Source organism: Netta rufina, assembly GCF_964035555.1.
Source record: "Netta rufina genome assembly, chromosome: 4".
NCBI lineage: Eukaryota > Metazoa > Chordata > Aves > Anseriformes > Anatidae > Netta > Netta rufina.
Genome location: NC_140127.1, coordinates 74584006 through 74608022, shown reverse-complemented (window position 1 = coordinate 74608022; position 24017 = coordinate 74584006). Strand labels below are relative to the sequence as shown.

Here is a 24017-nt window from a genome sequence, read left to right as displayed (position 1 = left end):
CTTGGGAAGGACCTCCCTGTCCAGGGAAAGCATTTCAACAAAAACATCAAAAACACCTTTCCAAAACACCTTTCCCAACCTGTATCCAGCTCTGAATGAGATTTGGGACCATTGTTTTATCTCTTTCGATTAAGAGTTATGAGGTTCTTTTGATAGGGCCCTGTAAGCAAAAGAGCTGTCTGGAAAGCTGTCAGTAAGAGTTAAAGCTTCCTAAATTATTCAAATGCTTCAGGAAAAGTGTGCTGAAGCCTCAGCTGGTCTGTCCTTGGGTCTTTGCCAACTTGTGGGATCTCCGGAGGTATTTGCTTTCACTCCTCTCTGTGTAGCACTCCCGCAAGAAATCCTTGCGAGTCTTAAATCACATTTCTAGAGGGCCCAGCAAAACAAAACCCTGGGGGGAGGAAAGAATGATAATAGCCCAAATTCTTCATCTGGCAGCCAAATCCCAAAGTGTCCTTGTTCCCCAGCTCCTCGGCTTGTCCTGCTCACCTGCTAAATGCTGGCCAAGAAACATGGCTGAGGAGGGGGAAGAGATCCCATTAGCAAAGCAGCTGCACAGCTCTCAGTTTACGGGGTCGTTTCCTCTTGCAGCTCACCTCTGGGAGGCACCCTCGGATATTAATTGCTTGGGGTGGGCTAAATTGTGATGAGTCAACCTTGGACAGCCTGGTGCTGCTGGTAAACCCAAGCACCACTGACACCAAAACCTCTTCTGCCCGTGTTTTTTGGGGGGGGGAGGAGGTCTCATTGCTGTCACTGCTGCAGCAGGCAATTTTTTATTAGGTGGCTTTATTGCAGTGGGTGCTCCGGAGGAAGCCGGGGAGGGGATGAAGAGGGGGATTTTTCAGTGCAGCAGCAAGGAAAATGCTTTTGCTTTGAAAGCAGACGTGTCTGATCCCCAAGCTCGTGTGTGGGTGTGTGTTTGCCTGGGAGTGAGCAGGCAGGAGGGATGCTTCCTGCTCTATCCTTTCAATATCGTGTTTTCTATTTCCACGGCCAGCAACTGTGAAAATGAGTCCTGAGGTTTTGTGCACTGGAGTGACCGTGGCATGATTTAAGACCTCCTCACACCACTTTCTGTATCAGAATATCCAGCTCCTTGCGTACAATCCCCAATTAAGTGTTTTAGTGCTCCCTGAGCTGTGAAGCCAGAAAGTCCTTTCCTGTCTGGATCAGGACCAGCATCCCAGGGTGGCCGTGCTGTGCTGGGCACTTTGTAGCTAGACCTAAATGATTCCTGCACCGCCTAGGTTAGCCTAGATGTCAGAGGGCTGGTGGTGTCCTCCAAAACCCAAAGAAATTGTTTTCTATGGGGTTTTAGAGCTATTAGCCTCAGGTCAGACAGACCTCATGGACATAAAAATGGGAGTTTGAGGGGTATAGGACTCATGTAGGGAAGCAAAGAGGAGGGTGCAAATCCCTTAGGGATGCTTCTTTTTGGGATGAGGGGTGCAAGTGATGCTTTGCCACATTTTTGTGGCAAGAAAAGTATATTAAACATCCATACTTTTTTTTTTAAGCATCCTTGACTGGTTGTCTATGAACAGGGAAACCAATGCGGGTGTCCTTGCAGGTCCAAACTTCTTGGCTCAAGTAGCAACTGGCCAGCAGATCGGGCTGCTTAAGAACAGCTTCCTCCTTAGTGCCTGTTCCGACCCACATTGTCTTTGGAAAGCTTACCAAGGCGAAGGGGTTTGGAGTAGATTTAAATAGCCCTTGTAACAGCTGCCTTCAAGACCTCACAAGTTGATGTCTTGTGTTTGCAGATGCTGTGCTGAACAACCTGTTTAGGTAAAAGTCTCCAAAGAAAATCCCTGCTCTGTTGCATAGCCATGCCAACTCCTTCCATACCATACCAGCACCTGCTTTAAACCCCTGGGTGTGCTGTGTGGGGTGAAGTCTCTCAGGCTGGGTGTGCTTGGTATGCCGTGGCCATCCTGCAGCACCCAGTTGTGCTTTGGGGCTCTGCTTTGCCCTTCTCCCTGGTGATACCACCAAGATGAGTAGAGGACAAGAGGAGGAGGGATAATAGGGCACCTGCATGTCTTCTAGAAGGGTTTATCCCTGTCAGTCTCTGCTTGGGAATGATGATGGGTGTCTGCAGTGAAGAAGCATGCATGGTGCTTGCAGGGAAAGGGAGGCTGTAAGGAGGTCTTTAGCAGATCTTGGTTTTTATCCCTTCTAGGTGAAACACCCTAGAAGGCAGCTGAGTGCTGATATTGCCCATTTAATGAATCACAATTTCTTTTTACCCTTATTGAGTCTTTTCTATTATGTTGTCCTATGTTTTTGTGGCTGCAAACCAGTGCTTTCTGGGGAGAGATCTGTGTTTGGGCTTGTCACAGGCAGCAGTGCTCCTATAGCTGTACTTCCCAGCTGCTTTTTTTCCTGCCCAAGTATTAACAAGCGTGCCTTACTCATCTTACAGTTCCTTGAATTACGGTGATTAGTTCTGAAACCTGGACTTCTGTGTTTTGTTTTTTTTTCTAGCCTTTGTCACACCTCTCAGGTGTAGAGAAAACAGGTAAAATTTCAAGCTTTTGTCCTGTATGTCGATCATTATTGCTCGGAAAAGCAGCATATTGGCATGTTTTTTTGTCTCTCTTTGCCAATATGAGATGAGTTCTCACCAGCCTCTTCCAGCTGAAGTATTAAGGGCTGTGGGAAGGGCTCAGCTACTTAACGTGTAGATAGAAATAAGAAGTGGTAACTTCAGGCAAAACAGCTTTTCACATGCTGCTGTCCATCCACTCTTGCTGACTTGAAGGGCTTTAAATAATTTGCAGCAGATGTCTCCACCGGGAGACCTCACTGCTTGGTTCTTCCATGAAAACTGCAAAGATCTTGTTCTGTAAGCACGATGCTATGCAGGGGAATCCTGCAATATTGATACCTTTTGAGCGTGATCAGTGAGTCAGTGTGATCGGAGTCGCAGCCTGGTGAGCTGGTTTTCTATTCTTCTGCAGTGATGCAGTGGGATTACAAAAGGAGCTTGAAGCTTCCTCTTTCTCCAGCTGTTGTTAGTCTCTTACTGCATAGAGACTTTCAGACTCGCAGTTACAGGTTCCTTTCAGTCAATGCTTCCCATAAATAAAAGCAGTCCCCTTCTGAAGGTTTCTCTTGAGATATTCCTTGTTTTTTTTTTCTTACATCTGTCTAGTTTTCTGTGGACTTCGGGTGGAGGAGGGAAGCAGTATAACTTGGTGAGTAGGCAGGTGAAGCAAATATTCTCTCTCCACCCCAAATCCCATAAATCCCATGGACCTTGGTGCATCTCCCTGGTCACCTGTGAAGCTGCAGCCCCTTGTCTTGTGGTGTTAAGTCATGGTAGGGTGAAGAGAACCAGAGTGATGATTGAGCTCCCTATTAATATTAAAATAAGAGGTTTGGTGGAGCCCTGGTTAGGGGTAGCTTTGTATTGTCAGAATTAATCCTTAGATAACACCCTACACATCTAAACTAGGCTTGGCCTCAGATCTCAGTTTGAGGTAGGGAATCAGCTGCAAACTTCCCCATTATGCGGGGGAGCTGGCTCAACTATTTAGTGGTGGTGATGGATGCTTTTAGCATTGACGAACGTGTTCATGGAAGGAAGCCTGAAGTGGCTGATGACCTTTCTCAAAGCTAAAGCCCTGTGTGTCTTCTGGAAAGGACATTTATTTCCAGGTAAATGTGCTGTTTAGGGTGGCGTCATGCTGAGAATTGGTAATCCCTCCTGGGAGAAGACCGGGGAAGTCTGAAGGTTTTTCAGCTGACCCTTTAAGCAAGAAGTTAAAACAAACTGTCTGAAGTGACTTGTTTTTCTTTGAAATCCTCCTGAAGGCAAGAGGTGTGTGTACTGATGAGTTCCAGAAGCGTCCCCGGAGCAACAGCAAAACAGTACTGGAGGAAGGCTTGAAAGTGCTGGGGACTAGGGTATTGCAGCATAGGCTGGCTGAAAGTACCTAGGATGTTCTCATCAGTACTTACCGAGTAACTAAATGTTCCAGATGTGCTACCTGTATTGACAGACCTAAGAGGTGCCATCATTAAAAGGCTCAAAAGTGATTTTTTTTTTGTCTGGTTACTGTTTAAAAATTGAGTTGCTTCGAAATAAGTTCCAGTTATAACACCAAGACACCAGGATGTGGAGAGCTTTACTGGAGGGAAATCACAAATGCTGAGGTTTGTAGTCAAAATTCCCATGTTACTGACTTGTTTGAAACCTACATTTTGCTTCAGTAGAAGGCTTGTGCTGCAGAGCTGTTTACTTGGAAGATGCCAGCAGCAGAACACTTTAATCGAGTTATCGAAGTATCCAGAGAATGTGTTTTTATTTATAATCTGCTAATATTGCAAGGCTCAAGAGAGCTTATTACTAACCTTAAAACAAGAGAGTTAAAACGGGTTATTAGGAGATCTGAGAGGCATCCCCTGCAGGAATTTAATAATGGAGGATGGCATGGCAGGGTTTTGTCTGTTCCTTTTGTTGTGAAATGCAAATGTAAAAATGGTAAGAATGTAAGAAATCAGGAAGCACATCCACTTTTTGTCTGATGCTTCCCCCTGTGGATCACTTAAGTCCTAAGACTGAGCACCTTAAGCTACAGCAAACTCCAATGTCCTACCGGTTAAAGTACTCTGAGCTTCATATACCTCCCCCCAGTGGCTCTTTCCAAGTGATTACAGTGGCTTCGAGTCAAAGGGCAGTGGCTTCCTTTTGAGATCCAAGCTGTTATCCCCGAGTCTAGAAAAATAAGCGCTGCTTTCCACTTTGCAGCACTTCACTGGGTTTTGCCTTTAAATTCAATGCTCATGAAGACGAGAAAACAAGTGTTTTATGTGAAGGAGGAACTACGTGGTGATGCTCTTAATGCCCGTCCAATTTATTTAATGGATGTCTTTGTAGGGAGCAAGGTGGGGTGGCGGTTGAAGTTTGTCAGAGTAAATTAACTCTTAAAAATACTGAACTTATCAAAAGAGCTATACCCTGTGCTTTTGGGCAGGTAGGAGGTAGCATCCCTTTGGATAAGGAAAGCAATTGAAGAGTCTGGTTGTCCTTGTAGGTGCTGGATGAGAAAGGAGAGCCTAGAGAGTGAGGACGTAGCCCTCTTCATCAGATATTGAAGGCATGAGAGGCAATTTGCTGTGGTGTATATCTTAGCTCCTCAGGGTAATCTGTTCCAGCTTTGTCTATAGAAGTCTGTCCTTATGTCTTGCTGAAATTGCCTTGTTTGGATTTTAATTGCTGAAATCTAAACAAAAAAACAAACCTGGGGGAAAGAAACTATATAAACATGGGTTTGCATCTGATGGAAGTGGCATGGGGAGAAAAATCCTGCCCTGCAATAACAAAATGCTCACCAGCATGTAGGTCTGTTCTTCCAGCCTGCAAAGGTGCAGGGGCTGATTTTACTTCATGGAAACAAGTCTGCAACTCCAGACACACCCTGGATCATTTTAACATGCATCTCTAATGTACCTGAAGGCTTGTCCAAGGCCAGGCTTCTTTAAGCTAAGCAAATGAATTAATTACTGCAGTGTTTTATCGCTACCTCTTGGATGGGCTTTTGAATTTTAAGGACTGGAGGGAGGTGAGATGGGAAAAAATGCTGTTTTGTCTCAGGCTTTGGGTATGTACCGTCTTGATAGAAGAAAGATAACTCTGCTGTGATGTCAGTTGTGTGCAACTCAAACCCACTACTCCAGTCTTCAGGAAAACATGACTAAGGAGCCAAAACCTCATTAAAATCCCAAAAGCCTTGTGGAAGGAGAAGCACACAGAGCTTGCTGGCATGTTTTGCCTTGCTGACTGCTGCTGAGCATCTACTGAAGCACAGTCTAGCTGGTTCTAGCTGGTGTTGCTCTTAGCTAGTAAGCCACAAATATAAGCAAGGCTTGCTTGTGCCAAACAGCTTGGAGAAATATGGGATTGAAAGGGGAAGGTGATAAGGAGAGTTGTCCTCCTCTCCCTGAAATGTCTCCTTTTATTCTGTGTGGTTAAATTGGATGGATCTCGCCTTCTGTAGATCCTCTGAGATGCAGATGGTGTAGCCCCCAATTTACCCTTCCTACCTCCACTTCTGCGAGCATGTTGACCTTTAAGCTAGTTCCATAGCTCCATGTGTGTCTGTTTTACACTTGTGTAAACACCCCATTGCCTTTTACCTCCTGGGCACGTTCCCTACCATGGTTGATGTCAATGTGCGTAGCCCCTTCCGTGGGGGATGCAGCAACTTCTGAAAAGGCTCCGCCACTGCTGTTCTGAAGCCCAAATCCCATTGGCACTCTGGGATGATATTACGTAGGGAGAAGGCAAATTACCAGGGCTGAACTTCAGCCAGGAGGACATAGTAGGGTGAACGCCCGACTTTTTTTTCCTAAACGTGCCATTGCATCTTTAATTATAAGGTTAAGACCTTTATTTTATGACTCATCTGAAAAAAAAACACAACACAGCACCTCAAAATAATTGCCTGAGCATGTTGCCTAGGGGACTACTGCTCGTTTGTGACTCAGAGGAGTGAGTGCCACCTAATGAAATGGCACTGGTGCTGTAACACTCCAACCTTGCTCTTTTCATGCTTAGTCCAAGCAATGACCAAGCCAATCTCCCGTGAAGACACCAGGTCAACCCAGGCAATGCTGCAGATGGGTGTTCCTGATGAATAAAGCACGGGGTGTTATCTGACCTGTAGGAATAAGTGTGTTCAGCTAAAGGAAAACCAAGTGGCCTCATTCTGCCTACCGAAGGATGAACATGTTGCTTCAGGCTCCCTCAGAAGCCATAGTAGATGTGAGGAATTGATATACCATCCCAGGGGAGTGCTGGCCTCTGTTCCTTGGGTAATCCGTCTGCCTAGGAGGACTTTGTTTGTTTCTCTGAAATACGTAAATGCAATCATTACACAATAAGAGCCTCTTTAACAACCTTCCTTTGATCATTAGCATGCTAATCAGCCTGGATGGATCTTCTCCTTCCCTTCCAGGTGGAGGGAAACAATTGACTCGTGTAATGGGTGCCCCTTGGCCACGGTGCGTTTGTTCCTCCGGCCCATTGTTCTGGGATGAACTTGGAACATTGTGTTTCTCTCTTGGACCAGACACTTGAATTGCCCTCGGATTTGTGTGTGTTTTCTTAATAGTCATCAGGGTGTCCCTCCAGGAACCTGCGCAGCTAATGCTGTCTGCTCTGAGATGTCTGAGCCATGCTGAGCTGTGACAAGTGTTAGGGCTGGAAGATGCTGTCGTCAGGGGTGTGACTCGTATCCGCCTGGTGCACAAAGGCTCCCAGTGGGCCAGGATGAATTGTAATGCTTGAAAATGTGACACCCTAAAGGGAGAGGGGAAAACAAGTGCATATAACCTGTAAGCCAAAAGTTATGGGGTAGAGAAAGGGTCTTTGGGAAATAATCTCATACCTCAAACGAAAAGCAGGAAACCTAATCTGCAGAACAATAAAGCAGGCGAGACCTCTTTCCTTGTTGGCCCAAATTCATCCCAGGCTTGCGTAGGTAATGTTTGATTAGCCTAATGAAGTGGGGAAAGACAGAGCAAACCTATTCCTCTTTCTGATTGCGTTTTGGCTGGGAAGCTGTGAATAGAGAGGCAGCATCCAGGAGCTGCCTTTGCAAGGGAGTGCTCAGGTGACCTGTAAGGCTTGAAATAGACCTTTATCAACTGGCTGTTAAAACAGGGCATGCACCTGTGTTTGAGTTGGAGTTGGTGTTTCCAGCTCATGCAGTCTGAGTTGTCAAATACTGCTAGTGTTATAAGCAATCAGCCTGGGTTTGGCTACCAGACTTTGATTGCACTTGAAAGCAGGTGCTCCTGTGCTGTACGAACATCTTGGTAAATACCAAACTTCCCAGCAGTAATTGCAGAACTGACTTGCTAACAAATAAAACACCCCATGATGAATGAGGGACTTGGTCCTGGTGCTGCTGTGTTGGTGGATTTGCTCTTGGTCAGTCGTCTCCCACTTGTGGTTTCCTTGCAAGACCCTCTTGGTGCAAATGGTGCTTCCTGCAGGACCCCAGCTCAGGAAGCAGGCAAAGGAAGGCTACAGGGTTTTGGTGCTTATCTTCAAGTGCCAAGAGCTGTTTGGGGGATGTCTTAATGACTAAGATTGGTAGGACAGGATGCAAAAACCTGTTCTTATCTGAATTGCGTTGTTTTTACTACACAAAACTAGTTCTTTTTTATCCAAGACTGGACTTCATTATGGCCTATATTTTTAAAAAGGATTCTCTTGCATGCTTAGCATCTATTATTTGTGCATGCATTTGCTTAGGTTCAACAGGTCGCTGTGATACAATCAGGCTTGTCCTGATCTTTGGTCTTGCTGTTTTGTGGTCCCAGCTCAGGATGCCTGAGACAGCCTAACTGTTTTCATGTGGTAATTGCAACTGTATGGGATATTCTGGTAAATGCTAAAGTCAATAAACAAAAGGTTAAAAGTTGCCACATCGAGGAAAATTTTCTGCCTGTGGTATTTTGGGGCTGTAATCCAGGCTTAAAGTGAACTTAGCAGCGAGGTGAAGGCGTTCAGCATCGTGATGATTCTTACATTTCCTTTTTCTCTTTCTAGAGTCTCCACCAGCAGCGATGTCAAGAAATGGATACTTCTTTGAAGAGAGTGGCAAGTATTATTTGACTGACTTATGCCTTGTCTCACCTTATTGGAGTGAGAGCCATGCTACAGGGTTAGCTGAGAACTCGAAACGGGTGATACAAAATTCACGTAGCTTAAGCAGCATGCGAACGCAGGCTTGCTTCATAGTTGTGTAATCTAGTACTGGAAGCAGACTCTGCGTTTTTACATCCTGTAGATGGTCTAGATATTCAAAGCAGTAAATAATCACCTCATGTTGTCAACGCTGACTATTCTGGGTGGCTCCTTGCTTTTCCAGTTCTCTCAGGATGTTTTCCTGTAATGCAACCTGGCAAGTGCACTTATTTCCCACTTTTTGGAGTGGAGATCAGATGTAGGTGTCAGATCCCTTTTGGAGACAGCCTAAGAGCATCAGGCAAACATTGCATGGCTCCAGCAAATGCATCTTTTAGTGCAGAACGTCCCAAGGATTTCTTTTGAACTATGATTAGACTGAGGCATTTAGAAGCTTGTATCATCATCTGCCTTAGCAAAGGTGGCTGAGTTCTTAGATGTGGTACTGATAAGGGCAGAAATAGCATACAGCCAAACTTGAGGTGTGGGAAGTTAGAATTTTCTCTGGTTTTAAAGAAACACAGGCAGGAGGTTGTTAGGGAGAGAGAATCTTGAGATGTAAACCCAAGACCAGTCCCTGTGGTATGTGCTATCTGAAGGCATGGGGTTTCTTGCCTGTGAGGAGGTGGTGTAGTGCTCAGAGTGCTCAGGATTGCCAAATGGGGAGAGCACAGGACTGAAATGCTCCGGTTATTTAGGTCTGCAGATGCTTGTAGCTGTCACAACACTCATCTTCTTCCAGAGGGCCAAACCTTTAGGTTAACATCTGGGAAGGGGAGGCTGAATATCTGCCAGATGCAGCTGCAGTAGATCCAGCGTTACTATTGACAATCCTTCCTCTGGCACTGGCTCACTCATCTTCTGCCTTCTCTGAAAGTACTATATAAGCCAATTTCTCAGAGGAAAAAGGATGAAACTGGGAGCAAGTCCCATCAGCTCTAGCAAGAGGTCTTTTGAAAAGGCTGGGTAAACTAAAAGAAGGGCAGAAGCTAGTGCTTGAACTCCAGAAGGCTTTATTTCCTTGGTATTTGTGGGTTTCCTAAAGGCATGTGGGGTATGAGGTTTGGGTAGCCCTGCTTCTACCCTTGTTGGATTGCTTGTGTCCCCTTGGGATGTGGCTGGTGCTTTCTTGTGAAGGGGAATGTAAGAGGGTGATCTGGGTTGGAGCCTGGAGATATGACAAAGCCTCCAGTTCCTGGCTGAGAGCTGTGTAAGGGTTTGCTGAGGGCTAAGGGAAAAACACAGCTGCATTTGTCCTTCCCAATTATGCAACAATCTCCTAGATCCACCTATTTCACCCTAAGCCCTCCTGCCACAGAACACCAGGGTAGCTATCTGTCCTGACATCGTATACTGTGAAGCTGCTGAGTGTCCATTTTCAGGATGTAACTGCCTCTAGCAGATGAACTCAGCATCTTCCCTTCCTCTTATTAAAGAAAAATATCAAACCCAAGCCCCAGCAGATTTCTGGATGTTCTTTAGAGTACATGGTTTTTGCCTATCTTGTGTAAAGCTCTTCTTTGAGCTCTGCCTTTTTTCAACTTGATGCTATGGCAGTGAGAATTTTTATTTTCGTCCCAGTTGTATTATCCAGCTCCTTGGTCTTGAAGGAGATGGCACCTTAAAGCTACCAGTAAGGGCTCGATGAAGCTGTGCCTGCTTTTTTCCTGTTACACTTTTGCGTGGATTGGGGAAAGGAGGGATTGTTGCTTGCGAGTTCATCTTCAGCCTGTGTGTGGTATCGAACCGTGTTGTGATTGAAAATACGGTGTATTTTCCTCACCCTTAAATTTGCTGTCTTTCTTGTTCCTCAGAGCCTTCTAGTCATTACAAACTGACCTTTTTTGAAAGTTCACTTGGTGTTGGGTGATGAGTCACCTTATTCTGCCTGGTTGAGCCGAGGGTTTGTGTTTCTGCACAGAATATGCAGGCAGCGTATCCCAGGAGCCGCAAATGCGAATCCCCACATCCCTCTGCAAGGCGGCATCTTGGCTCACTGTAGAAATTCAATGTGGATTTTTCGAGGGGTTGCCCAGAAACTTAATCAGGCCTAGAGGAAACCGCAGAGGAAGAAGTTACCTTTTCATGTTGTTTCAAAACAGCTTGTTTTGAAACTGAGGCTATGTAATCATCAAGCTGTTTCTTTGCACCACTTGTTTGGATCAGCCAGTTCAGTCCTGAGACCAGTACATGCTTTAAAATTCGAAGAAAATCCTATTTATTTTTTTTTTTTTTAAAAAGCAACCCTTTCTTTGGTTTCCTTAGCACTTTCCTTAGCACTCCTCTCCCTCACCTCTCAGCTGAGAAATCTCTCCTGATGCTATTGCCCTTTGCACAGCTGGGCTCTTTCCTTATCTCCTCCTGAGATCTCTCATACATATGGTTTTCAGTATCCTTCGTAATTAGGATGTTTTTGTTCCAGGCCATATCTGAGGCTCTGTTTGAAGACTGTGTCTTGCCAGCTAACTTTTTTTTTTCTTCTTGTTGTGTTCTCAATAACAGCTGCAGCAGTGTCAGACCTTAAAAGTTGAGATTTCAATTTTAGCTTAAATCATTATATGAGGGGTAATTGCTGCACCAACACAATGCTTTGTAAGACTTGCCTGGATATTTGCTGTTCGCAAAAACTTACTGTGGTATTTAATAATTTGTAGTTCTGTTTATTAGTCACCGAGGAGCTGGGAAAAGCCCAGGAAGGATTTTCTAGCAAACGGATGCTAATATATGACTACTCTGAAAGCTCAGAGGGTTTTTTTTTTTTTAATAGCCTCCTGTCTGATAACTTCTTAAATGGCTAAAAATCTGGAAAGTTGATCAAAGGAGCCCGTGTATTTAGTCACAAGTTACAAGTTTCTGGCGTACTGCAGTTCTCTGCTACTGCTGGAAGAACTAAGCTGAAAGCCATGGCTGTGTTCTTCAGTGCATTGCAGAAGGTAAATTGGTGTGATACGGCTGGCAGGAAAAAAAAATCTGCCTAACATCTTTCTGCAGAGGCAATATTAGGATGAAAAATGAGGAAATCAGTTCATGTCTGCCCAGTTAGAAGTTTTTCTGATGTGAAGTGTGGTGACAGCAGGTATGTGTGACAGTTGTTGGCCACATTTGGTTTTGATTCATGTATTTCATCAGACTTAATAGCTGTCTTCTGACAACAATATCTCACTGGAAATCTGTGTTTTCTACCCATTCTTTTATGTCTGGATTGAGCCTTTTTCCACAAACAAAAGAACCAAATCTGGCATTGTGCAGTAGTACTTTTTGGTGCGGACTGTGTGTTTAAGTCGCTTGAATCATCAGCAAGGTTTTTCTCAAATGAGGTTTGTTCCTGGCAAATTCAGGTGACTAATGAGATTTCATAGACCCAATCCAAAGCTGAAGATAATGGGAATCCAGATGAAATGTGGCTCTGCAATACATGTTCAGAATAACTCACCAAACTCTGAACTGTTCCCTGGCTGTCAACCTCCTGCACCTTCTTTATGAGGAGATGGGGGTGATGAGCAGCCAGTGCTCACTACAAGTCTATTAGCTCTAAAGGCATTGCTATTAGCTGTGAATGATTAAATTCTGCTGGTGTGTGATGAGCTGCTTAATTGGTGCAAGAACTTTCTCTGATAAGGCACAAAACCGGAGGCTTTCTAGTTCCTCTTGCAAAATCCCACGGAAGGAGTCGCAGCGTAGCGTTGGGGATATCTGAATTGTTGCATTGTTTTTAAAGCTGGCTCAACAGATATTGCAGCATAAATTGTCTTCCAGAGCGAATCCCTTACTGCTTGGTCTCCTCTGACTTATTAATTGGTTTTGCTGGCACAATAAATTGCAGTTGTGCTGAAGGGCCCCAAGGCCCCAGTCTGGCTTGGGATGTTTGGATATATTTTATCTACTTGCTTTTGTTTTTCAGTTCGGTTTGGTATGTGTGGTGTTTTTGTGTATTTTTTTTAGACTCATCTCTGTCTTGGAATTGTTTGCCCAACCAGGAGATTAATCTTAACGTTTTTGTGAAACAAATTCTTTCGCAGTGGGTTTTGCTGATGAGATGCCCAACTTAACAGCAGATGATACACCACTGCTACCTGTGGATGGGGAGACTGAGAGAAGGGTCTCTGGCAGATGTATTTCTGAGAACTGTCTACCAGGAGGCTTATAATAAAATGAACACTCCTGATTTCTGTGGGTTCTGGTACAGAACTGAAATTCCACGTGCTGCTGTGTTTTTTTAAAAACAAAACAAAGCCCCACTGAATTACTTGGATTATTCACAACATTTCCTAGAAATCTGGCTGCAAAATACAATACTGGAATTAATTCAAAAGTGCCTGGGTGTTTTTTTTTGTAGCAGATCAGTCCTTTCAGTTCTGTTATGAATTATTACTGAAGTGGCAGGGGAAAGTTTATATTTCCATCTGGCTCTTCATGACAAAAGAGGGACTCAAAATAGGGTTGGAAACATGCAACTGAAGTTATGGCTGGCTGGTAGTGTTACCTCAAGGATGTGGATCTTGTCTCAGCGACTCACCTGCTGGATGCTTTCTACCTTTTTAACCAGATGAAATTCTGGTTTAATTTGTGGCCTTGAAGCACTCAAAGCTCAGAGAACAGGTTGACATTTTCACAGCAGGTGGCCATTCATGCACAGAGCTGTATCTGATGGGCTCCCAATAGCTTCTCCAGAGCCAAGAAGCATCACCAGCACATCCCCAGCTATTCTGCTTCTCACAAGCTACCTGTGGAGGGGCTGGAGCTGGAAGATGCTTTCTAAATCTCACCTAAATGATCCAGAAAAGCCATTCGTATACCTGTGCCAATGAATAGCATTCAGCCTAATAAAGGAGGTTGTCCAACACAAGCAAGGGAGGTAACATTTGGATGCATCTTGCCAATTTGTTGTCAGAAGACCTCAAGCAGTCCAACAACACAGCCTGTGGACAACCCCCTAACCCCCAGTAGCCTTCTCCTGAGCTGGCATAAACTGTCCGTGTGGCTGCCTGCCACTGGGTAGGTAAATCTCCCTAGGTTGAAAATAGTGAGATTTGCCAAGGAATACCTCAACTGTGAACCGAAGGAAAAAGCTTAAAATTCTAGCAAGCATCCAGCTGTATACAGAGCTGCTTTATTTAATCAATGGCTTAAATTTTTAATTTTGGAGACAGCTTCGCAAAAAGTGATGTGATAGCAGCTTTTGGAGAATGTTGCTCTGTGGCTGCAGCGCTAATTTGTCTTGTCGATGGCATGGAGTAATTTGTTAGGAAGGAGGAAATCTTTCATGATTTGCTTTTCAGACTCTTATGAGTTACCAAAAAAAAAAAAAATCTGAAAATAAGCTTTGAAGTTTAACCTCAGCATGAAGATATAAAATCTAGGCAAATGTTTACCTAAAAGCTGCTCTCTTGTTCTTGTCTCAGATGAATTTCTGATAAGAAATTATGCTGAAATCTGCCTGTGACGTGTGACCAGAAGCTTGCCTTGGTTAGTGTGTGTACAGGATGCTATATAGATCCTTGTTTCTGAAATACTGTGCGGGCTGGAGAACTGGTAATGCTTGTGCAAAGTGCTTCTAACCCTCTCTGCATCCCTTGATAGCTTTATCCCTGCTAATATTAATCAACTGTAAGATGGGCTACCCTTTGGAGGCGATAGGAGTCCACGTTTTTGTGTGTTGTGTAAAGGTCAGTATGGAGGTGGAGGCTCTGTTATTAATAGAGTTTACTTTTGCACTCAACACAGGGAATTTGGGTGTTTTCTGAGAGGTGGGATGAATCCACAAACCTGCAGTGCTCAGGGAGCAAAGCAAGCCCTCTAACTTTCAGCTCAGGCTGATTACTGTAGGCTAATTAAAACTTCATGCCTTTCTTGAAAATTAGTGTCTACTGTTAAATGAAAATCCAAAGGATTGGAGAAAACAGATGAAGCTCACTGTTAAACTCAGACTGAGACCCTTAACATGGTATTATGGCTGAGCACTGGGATGCTTGAAGAACCAGACCTAATTTTAGGGTAATGTCTGTGTCTAAGTTGATGTCCCTTTATTTTTAAAAGCTGTAGAATGTATATTACTGCTCCTGTTCATCCTTCTACAATTAATCCACATTTCCTTGGAGAAAGGCGGTGCGCATAGCTCTTGGGCTTCTCAAACAAAAATTAGCAAACTCCTGTGCTTGATCAAATACAACTCCAGCAGTGCTGGCCATTTGGCTTACGTGAAGGTTTGAGACACTAAGGGTGAGGCCAATGGTTGGGTTTAGTTCTGAATGGATTAGGATCAGTGACAAAAACATCTAAAGCACTGGAGTTAGAAGGCAAGTTTTTGACAGGAGCACGGTGCACACTGCTAGCTACTCTGGTGGGGTGACCAGTGCTGCTTTACAAAAAGGACTGTCCTGTGACTTGCTGCCTTCTGTGCCTAGAAATTAAATCATGAAACCAAATCATTTCAGCTTTCTTAAATGAATTTAATACGACTGCCTCATCTTGTTAAACTACCAATTGTGTGAACCCAAAAGAACTCATTTAATGGGACTTTTTGGCTTTTTGAAGAGATCTCATGGGCAGGGACAGCTACCACTTCAGAAGGGCAGATGCCATCCCAGTGTTCTGGAAGCTGGAGTTTGATTTGGGTGAAGGAATTGACTTTGCTGTGCAAACAGGTGCTTGTCTGCATTTCCAGGCTTGTAGTTTAGGCAATTTTGGAAGTTGAGGATAAAAATCAATCTTTCCAGAAAAGCTGCTTTGAGAGTTTTTAGTGTTAAGGATCACATATGGCGTATTCAGAAATAAAACTTTTTGCAAAGATTTGGCAGAAGTTAGCAACTCTCGATAAGCTTTGATCTTAGCTAGATTGGTAGAGTAAAATAGAAAAACTGTGGATGTGTATCTTACTCTCATCTATGCTACTGCTGTCTAAACAGTAGCAGCAATCTATACTGAAACAAAACTTTCCTCCTGTGTAATACACACACGCCTAGACTGTGCAATGCTTGGGTAACAGTAAAGCAAAAATTCCCAATTTTCCCCCTAAACCCTTCCTTAGCACAGGAAGACAAGTGAAGCATCTAAACAGTCTGCAGTGAGGTGTGAATGGATGCATGTGTACTAACCTCCTGGATAGTGTGTGTGCTTGCAGATGTTGATTTAAAATAACATGATTGGCTTTGTGTCCCCTCTGAGGCATACCGAAAGGTTATGCTGGGGCTGTGTCTGGCATGAGTCTCGTAGCCTGGCATGTGGGATGATGTCATTAGGAACATAGCTGCTTTTTTCCCAGGAGAATTTTCTGATTAAGACTTTCGGCTTCCTTGGAGAAGCCTGCAGCCCCTGGGCTGTGAGAGCTGCTCCCACGGAGCAATTAAGCTTTTCGAGGGAATGTGCATGGTGTTGGAGTTGTGCTTTGTGATAACTATTCCTCCACTGATTTTTATTGCTGCAGGTGCTGCTTAGACAGTGGTGGGAGAGGTAATGCCACCTCCACTTGCTGCAGCTCAATTCAGGGCTCTTCCAGTTCAGAGCCCAGGGCTCTTAAAGTCCAGATAAAAAGCAAAATAACTGCAGGGTAAACACTTTGTGAGAGGGTTGATAGAAACAGAACTGGGGTGGTGATTGGAGTGAAGTTGAGGCTGGGGATGGGTATTGAGATGGTCCTGGGCCCTGCATGATTTACAGGGAGACTGATGAGGAGAATTAGGATCAGTGATCCTTTAGAGGACAATGTCAAGAAAAACTGTAGCTTCCTCCTAGCCATGCTATAAAATGCAAAGGTGGCTTATTTTCCTATTCCAAGTGATGAGCTGAGGTGCAGAAGGACTTAAAGTCAAAGCTCCTTCTGGCTGCACACTGTGAGGAGCAGATTTTGTTTCAGTAGGATGGTGCCTGCTGTGCTTGGCCTTGTGGACTTCTTGTGACTTTTCATTTCTGTCCCCTGTGAGATGGGTCCTGTAGGGCTGGGGGAAATCATCCTGTGACCACAAGGTGCTCTTCAAGGTACAGGAGGGCTGTGCTGATCTTCTCAGCAGCCTTTGCCTTTCTACCTAACTCTAGCCTCAGGCTCAGCAAAATATCTTTTCTGTAGTGGTTTTAGACTGTTTCAGGCTGCAGTGGCCTTTCCTGTGCTCAGGGGTCTGACTCACCCTGTCATGTAACTCCTGGCATTTCAGCAAGTGCTGCCTTCCTATGAAGATAGCAATCTGCAGAGATAGAGACGGGGTGTCGAGGTGCTGCTTTGGAGGTCTTTAACTCTTCCCCAGCTAATTTAAGGCACAAAAGGTGTTTAATCACATCCCCTGGGCAACTACTAGCACAAGCCACAAAGCACCAGAGTTCTTCCATATGGAAACACGATCAATATTTTCACAAATTATGCAATGGCCGCATCAGATCCTGCTCCAAACTTCTGCAAAACACTGCCAAAGCTTTCAGAGAAACAGAACAGCTTCTGCTGTTGCTTGTGGCATCTGCCACCCCTCGAGAAGCAGGGGTGGCACTTGGCAGCCCTTAAGGTGATGAGGGGAAAGCAGCTGCTGGGGCTGGAGGTGGCTCTCAAGCTCTGTGTCCACAGGGAAGGTGCATCTGCCATGCACACCGCTCATCTCCTTGCCTTGAGGAGACCCTGTGCTTGACAGGTATAAGTTGCTTGCATTTTAAAATACCTGGCAGGCTTAAGCAGATGAATTCAAAACAGCCTGGGTTGAAGCCTTGAGGTGGTTTAGTGATAAAGCAGACACCTGCCTGGGAGTGCAGTTCCTGTACAGCCCAGGTTTGGGATTATTTGCAAGCAGTGTGTTTTGTCCGTCCCTTGCCCAAGGGACAGGAGACTCGGCTGCCTTTTGTTTTGCTCTTTCCTCCCCTAAGGAGGGAGGAACTGAGGATGCTTCCCTTGCCAGAGTCCTCACTGACCTCTGCCCAGCCCTGTGATCTTACTCCACCCTTGCCCTTCTTCCAGCTCCTGCACATTTTCTCTCCCATCTCTAGCCCTGTCTGCTTTCAGGGCTTACCACTATTGCTCTCCTATCAAGCCAGTTGCACTGGGATTGGGAAACAAATGCAGAAGTTTTAATGCCTGTCTCTTACCTATTTGTTTTGAGATGAGGTGGTGAGAAAACTAAATCTCATGCTCTGTAAAGTGTGCTTAAATGACTGTGTGCCTCCTGTCTGACCCACTCCTCAGGAAAGATGAGACACAGACCTGTTGTGACATTTTCCCTGGGATTGCCATCCAGGATATAGCTGAGATGGAAAAGCCAGGATCATGAATTTTGGCCCACCTGTGGCTGTTTTTGTGTTGCAGGGCTGCCTAAGCTTCTTGGTATCAGGGGTGTGTCAACACCAGTGGGTGCTCAGCATGGGTCAGGAGAGGTTATGGGTGTCCACTAAGTGTTTTGGAGGAGCTAAACCCCAGGTTTTGCACATTGCTTGAGGCTGAAATGCTTGTACAGGAGTCTGTAGTGCTGGCAGGCAGCCTGCCTGGCCCTTGTCTGTCCCTCCAGGGCACAGGCTGCCCCTCAGTCCTGGTATATCTGCCAACCCTATTTCATACCTGATGTGTTTGTCTCCTATGCTCTCCTTGTCCCTCTTCTTTCTGGCTGTTTTGGGCAAATTTCCATTGTGCAGGGATGGAAACAGCTGCTTGAGCTCCAGCAGCAGCAGAAGACAGAGCCCTTGGTGTGTATTACTGGCTGTCTGACAGGCTGGATGGGGACAGCAGGAGCTTGAGTGCTTTTTGAAGCCTTGAGAGCTGTTCAGATGGGACCGGTTCATGCTTTCCACTGCTGAGCAGGCAGATGGAGGCAGAGGTGGAGAGGGATAATTAATTAGATTTTTTTGATAAGTTTCTAACACATCAGAAAAGTGGCTTAGAAGTCACGTGAAAGTTTGAGCCCCTTTTGGTCTTTGAGTCCTTCCTTGCAAGATGCAGAGCAGTGGGGATGAGCCTGTGTCGGTGCAGGGCTCGCAGCAGGAAGCGCTGCAGCCCCTGTCCTGCCTCACAGTTCCTGTTTGTGGCTTCCCTGCTCACAACTTGTTTTTTTTTGGTTTTTTTTTTTTCAGTGATGAGCTGTTGGCTCGAGATCCCTCAGACTGTGTGCACTGTTTTTAGCTGCTTCTCTTGGTGCTGCTGCATCTACATTGGCTCGTATGAAGCTTTAAAAAAAGCCATCAATATTTTAGGGTTTCTATTCAGGCTCCTGCCTTGAAGCTCACCCTTTTCATTCTGCTATAGTGCCTAAAGCAAGCTAATGAAATATATCCCTCCTGCTTCAAATTAGGCATAAAAGACTTGTCAGAAGATGGGTAGGAGCTGCTGAATAATCCTGGTAATGTAAAAAATTGACGTTCTATAATGTCCCTAATTCTTCTAATTATACATGATACATGAGCACACCACAAGAGTTTTCCAGCTGCTTCATAATAAAATGTTGCAGTGAACCAGCTTGCTGTTGAATGTGACTAGGTTAAACTCTAATTAGAAACGTTGCGAAAGGGTAAGGAGTTGTCTGCTGTAATTAAGAAACTTGTCTCTCTCTCTCTCGGTGCTGCCACCTTCTGTGATCTACTGCTTTGCTCTGTGGGGAGCGACAAGTCTGTCTGTCCATCTGCATTGGGTGTCTCCTTGGAAACCATTTTTTTTTCCCCTCTCTGTTTTAAATTGCTAAAATGCAAGCACAGCAACCACCCTGCCAGTGGGTGAACACACAGTTTGGCCGGGGAGGGCTGTGGCACTGTGCTTGCTTCAGGGTCACTGAAAATTGCAAATGTTTTGAACCCCAGTCTGTTTTCGTACTGGTTTTTGATCCGAGTGGGGTGGTGCCTAATGAATTTGGAGCTGATTTACTACATGCAGGGCCTGAATTTCCACAAACAATAAAAAAATAACTGCTTGGTGGTGCACCTGGAGACTTGATATGTGCCAACCCCACCGGTGGGGTCACACAGAATTGATCTGAAACCGCTTGCTCCAGGCGCAGGGTGCTGAGGAGGTTCGGTTGGTGGCATTCAGCCCCTGGTGACACCGCTGGTGCCAGGGCCGCCACTCGCCCTGACCCCACACCCAAAATCAGGCCCATGTTTATGTGCTAAGCTGGATCGTGGAGCGGCCATTTTGGACACAGGCCTCAGCATCACCAACAGAGCCTTGTGGAAGCCGATTCTTGCTTCCCTGTGGCAGTTGCCGGTTGAAGGCTCAGAGAAGGCGCTCGTGAGGCCCTGGTGCCTCCACAGCTGCATGGCTCTGGCCCTTAGTGGTGATGATCAGTGCGTATGCGTGCCCCCATGGCTCTATCACAGCACGCAGTGTGGCTAACTTCATGTCCTTCTTGTCGGCAGGGTACCTCAAGTGTGACACGGATGATGGCTGCGAGGCCAAGGAGGAGGCAGGGGGAGAGGAGCTCTTCGACGCTGTGAACTCCTCCATCGTTTCAGGGGACAGCATCAGGTTCTTCGTCAATGTCAACCTGGAGGTGCCGCCCAATGCCACTGGTGAGTATCACCCTGCCACTAGAGCTTGGGAGGACAAAAACGGGTGAAATGGCTGACCCTGCTTTCCCCTCCTTCCAGGCTGCACTGTGAGCGTGTTGGTTTTCAGCTTTGAGATTTCTAGAGTGTTTTTTGGAAAACCCAATAAGAATTGGCTGCTGGGAGCTGTTCTTCAGCCATCTGTATGAAGTGTCCTGATTCCTTTTTCCCTATTTTTTTTTTCCCCCAAACAAAAAAAGCAGCACCCCATGGTGAATGCTTACCTATCTGATGCAGTCACCTGGGCCATACAGCACAAGGCTGTCAAGTGTTGTGCTGGGTGACTTTGCGCCCACCCTTGCGAAATTAAGACTTTTTTTTAGAAAAAACAACAACAAAAAAAAAGTGTCTAAGAGCCTAGATCAGGTCCAGTGGGACTCAGTTCTGCATTTGGGGCCTGAGGACCTGCCATTGCTTTTGGTGCTGCAGGCTGATCACTGGAGGAGAGATCTCCTAATGACAAGGCTTTCTTGTGAGAAATCAGATGGGTTTTCTTTGGTGCATGTACTGTCTCCAAGTAGTTTTCATGTGCCTCTGGGGTTTCCTATGATGCAGGGGGTTTAGAGCTTTTTTTTGATGTTCTACATTGATTCAATGCTGGAGGTGAGTCAGGGCTATGGTTTGTACAGGTCAGTTGCTGGTGGTAAAAAGTGTGTGGAGGGACTTGTGGTGTCATGTATGTGCCTCTTGATTTTAACTGTGCTGTCTGGAATCAATCTCCACACCATTTGCACTGAGACTGGAAATAAAGGGGGAAAAACAGCCTGTTAATCCTCTGATAGAGGTCAGGTCCCTGCAGAGTAAAATCAGAGATTCACCTGGTCCAAGTGTAGCTTTGTATCAACAAATGCAATCGCTGTTCCTGTCCCCTTTGCTGTGTTGAGCAGGGGAAGCATGTGCATGCAGGACTACAGCCCTGGGTGGTTTTTTGTTTGATAAGCTTGCTGAGGTAGGCTAGTCCCTGTTCTTGACTCCTAGAGGAGCAGCAAGCCACAGGACAACACAGTGTTGGTGAAACCTGGTTGTTTTTTGGTCCTGACCAGAAGTACGCTTGCTGAAAAATTGGCCCTCTGATGGGAAAGTGCAACAAAGCATCAATTGTGCATGGGCATCCAGTGTTGTATTTAAATTATTCTCAATCTGCCCACAACAGAGGGGAATGCTGTTGTGTGCCAAGCTCTGGCACTTGGCCCTGGAGCAGGTAACTCTATAAACAATCTCCCCTAAGCCTTTAGCAATATTCATGCGTGCTATAAGGCAGCTTCATGAAGGGGAGGAGGGCCTGTGGGACAGCGGTGTTGGCATTGGTGCAGAGTAAGCAGTGAAAACTGAACCCATGGGACTTCTACCCTCATTGAGCTGTGGTGTCTGCTTTAAGTGGTCAGTTGGTTTCTATAGGCCAAGTGCTTTGGGAGGGGGAGAGGAGAGCTGCTCAAAAAGCAAGTGGCACGGAGAGCACCAGATCTGAGTACAGGTCAGCCTAATTCTGCTGGCTCCGGTGCTGTGCTACTCCTCAGGGGGAGAAGACTGAGAACGAAAAGGTGGTTGTGCAGCTGTGTTGCAGGGGGACATGCCTGCCCAAAACTATGTTCTTTGTACCCCTGCCAAGCTGACATCCCTTATAAATTTTGCCTGACATAGAGAACAACGTAGAGGGGGCTTCCAACCAGCCTAGTTAGCACTGAACTGTGAAAATATCAAAAATGCTTGCTATGACTAAAATCCTTTTTTTAAGCTTTTTCTATGGGTTACTTTTGCCCTAGTACACAATTTGAATGCACTCTGCCATGCATGTGCTAAATGTAAAGGAGAAGGGCTGGCTAACCTGGCTTTTGTGCTATGTGCTTAGGAAAAGGTGGCCTCTGGAACATGAGTGACTTGGCTTTCATCCTGGCAGCTGGAGGAAGCCTGCAGCCTGCGTGAGTGGGTACTGACTGTTCTGGAGGTTAAATGCAAGGGCTCTGGATTACACTTGGCATCACATTTTCAGAGAGTCCTTTAAGTTTGCTCGAAGTTATTTTTGGATTACAAGCAAGTCCTGATTGATCTATAGCGTGCAGTTACTGGAATTGGTGATGCAGAATAGCCGTAGCACGGCCCTCTACTTGGCTATATAGAAGCCTGCTTTCTGAATCTGAGTTGTGACTTTAAGAGTAATATCTAGCAATTTTCAAGCCTGCAATTCTACAAATGCCATCTCAATTGAAAGACCTAAGAGGGCATGTACTCAGCTATGACAAGTCTGGGCTTAATGCCGTGGGGTGCATTGTTCAGGGATGAGGAATGTGAGCACGGTGGATTCTTCTGTATCTGAGGAAGCTTGACTTTCCCTCTGTGTCCTCCTGGGCTTTTTTGTATTTTCCCTTCCATTTGAAAAAGGACACAAAGGACTTCCTTATCTGCCTCGAGCAGTGATGTTTGTGACTGTGGTATTAGTTGTATCCCTTTTCTTCAGCTGAGATGTTTGGAATGCTTCAGAAAAAAATGGACTTCTGATGTGCTGGAGTCCCCTTCCCAAACACAAGGATGGAGGTTTTAAAAACAGGCTTCAGGCAGAACTGGAATTGAAATTTTCAAGAAGGATAGGTGTAAAGCGACATGTTGATGCTGTCAAGGAAAAAAAAGAGTAAGTAGGACAAGGAGCAAAAATCCAGGTCCTCTGAATATCAGCAGTAGGATTCATCAGACTCCAGGTGTTCATTATCTAGGCTGTCAGCTCTTTCTCAGAGGTGGCTTTGAAGTGTTTTCCAGAGTTGATTTTACACATCACATTGGTCCCTGGCTGTAGAAGAAGCATAACTGACTTCTCAGGTGGTTGAAAGTAGCCAAGATGAGCCCTGGAAGCTCTTCTGCTTATGGAAGTAGCCTGAACTTGGGGGAGGAGAGAGGTCCTTCACAATTTCTTTCCAGAAATAAGGTTTAACTATGCCAATTCTCTTCCAACACAGTGGAAAAGCGAATGTGGCAATGACAGCCTTCCATCCTTGTCTCACTTCCTTGTTTCTTGAAGCTGGGTGAAGCCTTTGAGCCCCAAAGCCTCTTTGTGCCAAAGGGTCCAATATTGCCCACTTGCCTCATGAAACCCATTGAGGGACCCCAATCATGAGCCCTCTTCTGAAGAAAGCCCTCCAGCACTGTCTGTATTGACTTGGTCCCTAGCATTTGATGCACTCACTGCTTAAAATACACTTGTTCAGTCTCCTGAAGGAAAAACCTGAGAAAAAGTGCAGCTCTGTAGTATCTGTGAGCCTGTGGATGGTTCTTCTGGTCATCAGTTTAGTTTCTTGGCTAAATGTGGTGTCATGATTCTCACTTGTTGGCACCTTTTCTGGCAAGCTGCTGCAAGGTTCCTGCCTGCCTTAGCACGGGGCTAACAAAATCCAAAAATCTCCCTTGGGGAGGGGATGAGTTGGTACCCCAGGGGCTGGGTGCTGGCAGGCAACGTAAGTTGAATCACAGACCCGGTGACAGCTCTGCCATCATCCTGTCGAGCTGTTAATCTCCGCATGATGGATGTACAGCTTGCTGCAAGCGTAATTGGATGCACTTCACTGTAATACTGTTTTTAAAAAGAGCTCTGCGTGGGATTAAACATTGAGCCAACAAAACCAAGCACGGCCCATAAAACTCTGACAATTAACCATTGTCATAAAACGCTGGGCTGTGTGCACAGATGTGTGTAAACCAGGAAAGCCTGAAGAAATTTAGGGGGTAAGGTATGGCCTGTCTCATTTTTATTAATACTGGCTGCTGTTGCATTGAATATTGAGCCCAGATTGATGCAGATTCACAGGCTCTGAAATGTTTCTCT

The 24017-nt window shown here is 45.4% G+C and overlaps 1 protein-coding gene across 3 annotated transcripts in view; it reads left to right on the top strand.

The window, feature by feature from the left end:
* Window positions 1-24017, top strand: part of SLC4A11 (solute carrier family 4 member 11) — a 96049-nt gene that overhangs the window by 8376 nt on the left and 63656 nt on the right. For all 3 annotated transcript variants that reach the window (XM_084286333.1, XM_084286332.1, XM_084286331.1), the window contains exons 2-3: window positions 8570-8620; window positions 20018-20170. In XM_084286333.1, coding sequence (XP_084142459.1) covers window positions 8570-8620; window positions 20018-20170 — 204 coding nt within the window. The remainder of the gene's footprint in view (window positions 1-8569; window positions 8621-20017; window positions 20171-24017) is intronic.